The sequence below is a fragment of the Vombatus ursinus genome, unplaced genomic scaffold, assembly GCF_900497805.2.
Source record: "Vombatus ursinus unplaced genomic scaffold, bare-nosed wombat genome assembly UNPS02014833.1, whole genome shotgun sequence".
NCBI classification, from domain to species: Eukaryota; Metazoa; Chordata; class Mammalia; order Diprotodontia; family Vombatidae; genus Vombatus; species Vombatus ursinus.
Genome location: NW_020954611.1, coordinates 8,194,975 through 8,204,266, shown reverse-complemented (window position 1 = coordinate 8,204,266; position 9,292 = coordinate 8,194,975). Strand labels below are relative to the sequence as shown.

General features: G+C 43.1%; 1 protein-coding gene across 1 annotated transcript; it reads left to right on the top strand.

Moving 5' to 3' along the window:
• The first annotated feature begins 765 nt into the window (after positions 1 to 765).
• Positions 766 to 5,986, top strand: PPP1R3C (protein phosphatase 1 regulatory subunit 3C). Its single transcript, XM_027839827.1, has 2 exons — positions 766 to 891; positions 3,591 to 5,986. Exons 1-2 carry the CDS (start codon positions 878 to 880, stop codon positions 4,528 to 4,530), a joined length of 954 nt encoding a protein of 317 aa, XP_027695628.1. The 5' UTR covers positions 766 to 877; the 3' UTR covers positions 4,531 to 5,986.
• The last annotated feature ends 3,306 nt before the right edge of the window (positions 5,987 to 9,292 follow it).

Sequence of the window (9,292 nt, the reverse complement as noted above, 5' to 3'; positions counted from 1 at the left end):
AGTCGGAGGTCTTGTTGTTTTTAAAATAGGTTGATTTTTGTATTTTAGTAGATCTGATTTTCTTTGAAATCCGACATATTTTGTTATGCATTTAAAAACATTATTCTGAGAAAGAGGTTAAAAATCCCCCTTCATTTTATAAGTGGGGAAACTGAGGCCAGGAGGTGACGAACTAGCTCGTATAGGCAGGCCAGGCAGACAGATGTAAATTCGGAGGAATTCCTCCATCCCGAGTTCTTTCCACTACACCCCAGATAGTAACGAGGGCACTGGAGAAAGGGCACTTTATGAAATGTTCTCTGGACTTAACCCCGGCAGGCAGCTATTCGTGGTCTGTAGCTTCTTAGTTTAGCCTCACGCTGTCACTCACGCTCCCAGACTCACACACAGAAATGCGCGCAGGGTTTCCATACACACACTCACAGAATGCGCAGGATTTCCATTACGGGCTGCGCTCCAGCTGGGCTCGCACCCCAGTAACGCGGCTGTGGGCTGAAATCAAGCTGGTCGAATCGCGATGGAGCTGGCCAGTCCTCAGCCGGCCCGGGCCACCCGCCCCTCCCTCTCATCCTGGGTCCGCCTCCTCCCAGCAGTCCAGCCCTCCCCGGCCAGGCCGATCACGTTCTCCCGGCTAGGGCTAGGTCTCGGAGTTGGCCCATGATTGCTTGGTCGGAGGCGGAGCCAGCCGGGGATTGGCCGACGCTTGGCTTTCACGTGAAACCCCGGTGCCTCGAAGACAGATAAGCAGCTACTTCCAGCAGCGTACCGCGCCAGTCTGCTCTGAGCGAGTGCGGAGGAGGTTGGCTGACCCAGAAACCCTGGGCGGGGGAGAAAGTACTGCTGGCTCTTGAAGCTCCTGTGGCTGACTTAGTACCCGATGAGTTGCACCAGGTAAGCCGCCTGCTCGCTTTGCAAGGGCCGAAGCGGAGCTGCGGGAGTGGGGTGGGGTGGGGTGGGGTGGGATGCAGAGCGAACTGGGGAGAAGAGATGGGAGACTTGTGGTTTAGGGGTGTGGAACCACAAAGAGAGCTGAATATATATGTGTGTGTTTGTGTACACATGTATAAGTATATGTATACATATACAAACGCAGGTATATATGTAAGTATATACGTGTGTATATATTTTAACATATATATATATACACACACACGTATATATTAATATATATATTACTTTTTACATCTGGCTCCCTGGAGATCAGCAGGGTTTTAGGATGCTGTCTCTTGTCATCGTTCCCACCCCCCCCAGCCGCCTTCTGAAGGCTTCTTTTGCTTTCCGGCTCATCTTGACTACAGGTCATCTGCATCCAAGCTGTAGACTTATGTTAGTAGGCGTGCACTTTGATTTCAGATTACTCACTTTCTTACAACTTCTCCCTTCCCACAACCTGCAAAACAAAAATGTAGCCTACGACAACTTTGCTTAACTTTATAACTTCGGGGGAAAAAAAGAGCTTAGCTCCGTTTTGGGAGATGATGCCTTAAAAAGTCAGTTAACTGTATTTGAAATAGCTTTTCTCTCTCGGTTAAAGCTTAACCCAGTTTGCTCCAGCAGGTAGAACTGGGGCCCTCCAAATCTGAGTAAACTATTGTTTTTTAACTCTTGGAAATAATCTAGAATGGGGGATGGAGGGGGAGTGACAAGCCAGAGCACTAAAGCTGCCATATAGATGGACTAAGAGGAAAAAAAGCTGAGTAACCATGCCAAAGATGACTTGGCAAAAGGAGTCTTTAAAAATTCAGACTCTTTCGCTATGAGGAGTCTCATTTCTTGGGACAGGAGGCCACAAATGAGATCTTAGCTTATTTTTGGCCCTCTGTATCTACTTATCCGTCACCTTTACAAATAGCAACACTTATACCCTAGAATTAGAATTAGAATGTTAAGTCTTAAGGCTCATCTAGGGCCCCCCCCCCCCATTGAGGAGATGGAGACCAGAGAGGCAACTAAAAATTGGTTAATTGGCAGCAGTAAATAATATTCATTGCACTTGTTTTATTAACTTCAGATGAAGAAACAGCCTTGGAGTCAGGATGATGTGGGTTCATTGGCTATGTATCGTCGATAGTTTTTTCCCCAAAGGTTTCCTGCATTCATGAAATCACAAGTCTAGGCCTCCTAAGCTTCCTCTAAAACTTCAGCTACTGATCCAAGCAATAGTCACTTAACAAAACTGGATTGATAAATTCAGTACATGATATAAAAGCTGTCATTTACAAGACTAGGGTTGGAGAAAAAAAAAATTAATGATTTCTTGTGATTCATCCAACAAGCATTTAGCACCTACTGTGTGCAATATTCAGCTAGGTGCTGCTTGGGCTAGACACCAAATTTAGGCTACTAGTAATATGTGAAAATGACTAAAGAGCTGAGAAAAGAAGAGGGAGGGAGGGAGAGGAGGGAGGTTGCAGGAGGTCAGTGATTTCCAGTACAGCTAGTGTGGGAGTCTTCAAAACCCTTCATGAGATTTGGTAGCACGTGTATTTCAGCTTGATGATAGGCAGATCCTCAATTATTTGTGGGAAATAGAGAAAGAATGTACGATAAAGCATACAGATACTCTTCAAACCTCATTTATGTAACAATTATAAGCTCTCTCATAAACTTCAGAACCCTCAGTATGGTTTTCTGTCCTTGCCCTGCACCTTACTTGAGATCTAATCAAACAGTAGAATGTCTAGAGGGTAAATCAAGGGAGCAATAAAATCAAAGCCTCTTACTTTGGGTCGTGTGTACTGCTGGGGGACAGAGACCAAAACAAAAAGGGTGTGGATAATTCATAATGAGTGGCTCCCTAAAAGAGACCCTTGTAGATTGTAAGAGGAAGAAGGGGCCTTAGGGATCATTTAGACTAGCCCTCTGGTTTTACAGAGGAAACTGAGGTCTAGAGAAAGGAAATGCCTTAACTTAAAGTCACTCAGGTACCTTTCTGGGTCTGGGACCCAGGTCATATGATTCCTGCTATGGTCCCTAACAGTAATTGGATAGCCTGTATCATCTTCTCATCTTCCCCTTCCCCACCAAATCTGGACCTATGATTTCATTGGTGTAGGAAACTTGCCACCAATGGCAATCAGAAACTTTTCTGTAATTTAGAATCTCAGTTGTCTAAAGCACTAAGCAGTTAAGTGATATGTCATTGAGTACAAAAAATAACATGTCAAAATATCATTTATTTTATATGTACTTATGTGTATGTGTTATTTCCCTTTGTAGACTGTGACAGGTGGGGAACCTAGGGTCTTGAGGCCACATGTGACCCTTGAGGGCTGCACTTGAGCCCCTAGAGGGCCATATGGTGGCCTTGAGGCCCCAGCTTCCCCACCCCAGGACTGAAGTACCTGGGGGCAGGAACTTTTACATTTTTACCTTTGTAGCCCCACCTCCTAGTAGACTGCTTGACAGACCCTTAATAGATATTTGTTGATTGACTTTAGCTCTTCCTGAGCCCAAGGCTACACCTCTGACCGCTAAGCCATGCCTTTCAGTTATACAGATAACAAGGATGTATTTGGGATTGGGAAGGGAAGATTCTTAGGAGGGTAGCAAACAAAAGAAGTAACTCCTTTTTCTTTCTTTCATCTTAGAATGATTCAGGTTTTAGATCCCAGGCCTCTGACGAGTTCAGTCATGCCAGTGGATGTGGCTATGAGACTCTGCCTCGCTCATTCACCACCTCTGAAGAGTTTCCTGGGCCCTTACGATGAATTCCAGCGAAGAAATTTTATAAACAGGTTAAAACCTCTTAAACCATGTCTCAACATCAAGCAGGAAGCAAAAACACAAAATGACTGGAAGCACTCCCCCAGCCGTACCAAGAAAAGAGTCGTGTTTGCAGACTCCAAGGGCCTGTCTCTCACTGCAATCCATGTCTTCTCAGAGTTCCAAGAGGAGCCTGTGTGGGATCTTCAGTTTGACTTGTTGGACCTGGGAGACATCACAACCGGCCTCAAGCTTCATGAAGAGAAAAACTTGATTTTGGATTTCCCTCAACCATCAACTGACTACTTGAGTTTCCGGAACCATCTTCAGAAGAACTTGGTCTGCCTGGAGAACTGTTCTCTGCAAGAGAGAATTTTGACGGGAACAGTGAAAGTAAAAAATGTGAGTTTTGAGAAGAAAGTCCAGGTCCGAATCACCTTTGACACATGGAAGACCTATACTGATGTGGACTGTACCTATATGAAAAATGTCTATGGAGGCTCTGATACTGACACGTTTTCCTTTTCCATTGACTTGCCTCTTGTCATTCCAACTCAGGAGAAAATTGAGTTCTGCATTTCCTATAACAGCAACGGACAGGTATTCTGGGATAATAACGATGGTCAGAATTACAAAATTGTCCATGTGCAGTGGAAGCCAGATGGGGTGCAGACGCAGACAGCCTCACAGGACTGTACATTCCGCCAGACACCAAATAAAGCCGAACTTGATTCACCACTCTTTGGAAGTCCGAGGCTAGCTAGTGAGCTCTTTCCTGAATGGCAGAGCTGGGGGAGAATGGAAAACTTGGCCTCATATAGATGAACTGAGTTGCCAAGCTACCACATTTGGCTAGCTATGCTAATCATAGGAAGCTTTGGCTGTGGTCCTTTGATAGGTTTGGGTGTTTGATACGCTCACTAGAAAGCAAATGACCCTCAATTTGGTGCCCAAGTTGGAAGGGATTATTTGGAAGACAATAGTCCATTAAGCCTCAGTTCTGTATTATAAATGTGTGTGTATATATATATAATATTTTTATCAATGCACTTTCTTAATGTTCACTAGCTTTTATCTTGGGCAAGAAAGCTATGAGGAGGTATACATGATGGAGACAGGAAGCTGTGTTAATGGTATGAGGTATGTCTGAAGAGGGTTCACAAGATGGAGTTCACGTACTGTGATGAGATGGGAGAAAGATATATTTGTATGTTGATGGAAGAAATGTGAAATTACTGTATGATATTTGGGTAGGTTATACAATCCTCTTCTGGAGGATTAATGCAAAGAAGGGGAAGATGCCCTGTAAATACACTTGTGAGAAAGGGGGCATGCTCTGGTGGAGGTACATCTAACATTATGGGACACCAATGAGGGTGAAAAAGTGAATGAAAACTCTAGAGCATAGCTGTCAATGAAGCCATTTCTCAGAACAGAAAGAATGCCCTGATCCAAAACAACGACTTGTTGGAAAGTTTAAATAAATCAAGATTTGTAATCCTGCTGTTTTAAGTAGGAGAGGTGACCTCATTTGTAATGGCAGCCATGTTGGTGTTCTTCATTGTAAATGGCTAACACTAAACCTTGCTATTTCCTAGTACCACCCACTTAGACTCTTTTACACAAGTAGAACCCCAATACCTTGTAAGTGCCTTAATCAGTACTTTAGTTGCTTAACCCAAATATTCAAATGGCCGTTTGCTAAGTCCTGAATGTTTGTATGCTTTAGAAGTCTGCACTGCAGACTGTTTGCTTTGCAGTACTGATATATCTTTGATATTGGTGTCTGTATATAGCTAGCATCCTTCATATTGAAGGTGACTTATCTTTCAGCTGTACTTTGAATGTGGTCTTTGAAAAGAAGAGTCTCTATAAAAATCCAGCACCTTAAACACATGCAATTAGGGACCTCTCTTGCCTTGTTTCTTTAAGCAGAAATATTTCTCTTTGTTTTATAGATGTGAGAATTGTCTTGGTCATACTGTAATACTTGTTCTCTGGTGTATATAAATCAATTCTGTAAAATATCAATTGAATGTACACTAGTCCTTTGTGTTCATAAAGTAGCATGATGTACATATCTTTCAAGTAATAGTGAACCTTGGTCACTTTTAAGGAACTTATTTGGACATGCTGATAAAATACTAATTTGGAATACTTTTGCAATGAAGTTATTTGAGGTTGGCTGGCACCGAACTTTTCTACTGTCAATATTTCAGCCTACTGTAGCTATTTTATGTGAGCTTGTCACTTTAAGAATAAATTGTTTAATAAAAGAACAGATTGGTTTTTTTCTTCTTCACCCCTTCCTACAGCATATTATAGCCACGAATGTAAAATCAGGCTAATGGGATCTGCTAGACTTAATGAAAGCAGATAAAAAGTTGAGATCCAGTACATATTCAAAATTTTGCCATCCTATAATGAAATGTGTTACCCATCACTTTCAAATCTTCACCACCTCCTCACCCTAGGAGTTCATGCTTGAGTATGTCTCCCGATTTCTGGTCAGGTATTCAAGAAGCATTTAAGCACCAACCATGTGTCAAACATGGTGCTGGGGAACAAAGAAAAATAGTTTCTACTCTCAAAGATTTAACATTTTATGGGAATGGGGAACATGTGCAGAGAAGTAAATGCAAAATACAAAGTAATTTCAGGAGTCAGTTGGGTGGGAGGTGAAGTAGCTGGGTAAGTTTCTTTACAACTTAAAATTGCAAAGGGAAACTGGAGGATTGGCTCTCAAGATTACTCTGTGTATGGAGTTTAGGGGAAGAAACTTGTAGTATCAATGAATGGTAAGGCAGGATGAGCAGAGCAGGCTGAGGAGTGAAAAGCATCAGGTGCATCAGAAAAAACCAGTGTCAGAAAACTTGCTGGAGCAAGTCCAGGCACTAGTGGAAGAGCATATACAAACATGAGAGGAAAGGATTCTATTTTTTGCTAAAGCCAAATTAACGAAGATGCTTGTTAAAGAATGGGAATGATCTTGGCCTATTCTGCCTGAGGCCAATGCTGATAAGATGAAAAGATCCCTGCACCTCTGTGGAGTGTCTATTCTAGCTCACCTTTCTATGCTGACATGCAGATGTGGCCAGCTCATCTCTGCCTCCTGGGCCCTGGCTTACCTGTGTGACGCCAGGGTTTTTTCCTCATACTGCATGTGATCACAGTATGTGATCAAGAGAGGTGGATAGAGGCCTTGACTAAAAGCCAAGGAGCACAAATCTGGGTCGGGGCAGTGTGGTAGAAAGAGCCCTGAATTTGGACTTGAAGGACCAGGCTTAAATTCTAGCTATGACCCTCTTTCTAGCTGCATGACTTTGAGCCAGTCACTGGACTCCTTTGGGTTTCACTTTCTTCGTCTATAAAACCAAGGAGGTTAGATTAGATGATCTCTGAGGTTTGTAAATCTTACTGTGTGAAATTTAAGCTCTGTTCATTAATCTCATACAGTAAGATCTTGTGCTGTTAGATTTACTCCTGGGATTAGTTTGGGGTTTGGATTTTATGTTTCTAGTTTTCAGCTCTTGGGAGCAGAGAAGAGCAGTTTTGCTTTTCTGTCTGTATCACTTTCACTTAGCACAGTGCACACAGACCTTGATAAATGCTCTTTTATTCATTTGTTTGTTCTTTCTCAATTGTTCATCAAAACAAAATGTTTGATCTAGTCATTCCTGGAAGAACTCTATTTCGTTTGCGAAAATTATTACCCTTCCCAATTTCAAGCAAAACTAGGGCCTGGGGGTGGGTGGGGTACTTTGTGTGGTTGATGAGCTACTGGGCCCTGCTAACTTTCACCCGAATGCTGTCAGAAGTGGAAGGTGAGTCCAGGTTCTTCTAGAGCTTAGATCTGGATCCTTACCCTTAGCTCATATCTCCCTGAATGTCTGAGCTGAAAGGGCCATATAGTCCGACCCATACATGAACAATATGACTTTCTACAGTGTCTTGTGGTACAGTGGTGAGAGCCCTGCCTCTGATGTCAGAGGCCCTGGGTTCAGATTCCACCTCCGAAGCTAACAACTTCTGCAACCTTGAATAAGTCAGTTATCCTCTTTGGGCCTCAGTTTCTTTATATGCAAAATAAGAAGGTTGGACTAGATGGTCTTGGTAGCCCCTTCTGACTGTGGATCTATCAGCTTGTGGTTTTCAACAACTTCAGTTATAAGACCAACAGTTAGGTGGTATCTGATCCCTTTGGGGACAGTCCATTCCACTTTTGGATTGCTCTAGTGTTGGGCCCTGAGTCAGGAAGTCCTATCTTCTTGAGTTCGAATCTGACCTCAGACAATTACTAGCTGTGTGACCCCAGGCTAGTCACTTAACCCTGTTTGCCTCAGTTTCTTCATCAAAATAACCTGGAGAGGAAAATGGTGAACCACTCCAGTATCTTTGCCAAGAAAACCCCAAATGAGGTCACAACGAATCAGACATGACTAAAACGATTGAACAACAGCAATTGTTAAGTTTTGCCTTAAATCCAGCCTACATCTGCCTGTATCTATGCACGTCAGTGCTTCTGGTTCTGTTCCCTGAGTCGATGTAGAACAAGTCTTCCATATGACAGCCTTTCAAAAACTTGAAGACTGCTGTCACGCTGTTCCCTCTTTCCCAGCTCTTCTTTTCTTCATGCTAAGGGCTGCTAGTTTCTTGGGGCAATCTTCCTCCAGCAGCTTGGTCTCGACTCTTTTCAGCGTGCTAGTTAGTTGTCCCCTTCTGAATGTGCCTCGGATGCTACGTACAATTTTTTTTGTCTTCTGGTAATAGGTGACAATGAGGGTCTGCTCTTCTATGCATAAGGTCAACCATTCCCCGGCATGCTAGCCCTTTCCTTTCCCTGTTGCTAGGTAACTGGCACATAGGAATTCAGATAGCTGGATGCTCTGTGAATTCTCGGAGCGTGGTTGTACATCCCCATCCCTTGGGAGCTTGCTATTCCTAGTCTAAGATGTCATCTGACCATTGTTGTTCTTTCCTTCCACAGTAACCCCATCATTACCCAGACTTTTAGGCAGTGAGTATTTGAATAAATAAAAGCCTGCTTTACTTAGAGGATCATAGATCTAAAGCCCTGGAGGTCATTGAGATCAATGACCTTTTCATTTAACAGATAAGGAAGGAAATGGAGACCCCCACAGGCTAAATGACTCATCCAAAAACAGCTAAACTGGGATTTGAACTCAAGTGCTGGGCCTCCCACTTCAGTATTCTTCCCCCGGCCCCTCCTGAATCTAGATGCTAAAAGTTCTTCTAAGTCACACAAAGGGACTCATGTTAGGCATCTCACTTGTTTGGGTAGTGGTAACCCCCAAATATGGGATCATTTTTAGGTTCTAAATTAGAAATTATAAATCAGTGTAAGAGACTCCAGCTTGGCCTAAAGAATGTACATGCTCCTGGAGAAGAGAATATTCCGGGAGGACATAAAAGCTGTCCTCGAGTATTTGAAGTGCTATCATGGGGAGGAGGGGTCACGCTACTCTATTTAGCCGTAGAAGGGCAGAACCGGATGCAAAACATGGAAACTGCAAAGCGGTAAATGTCATCTTGTTATGAGGAAAAGCTTCAATTTGATCTCTTAAAA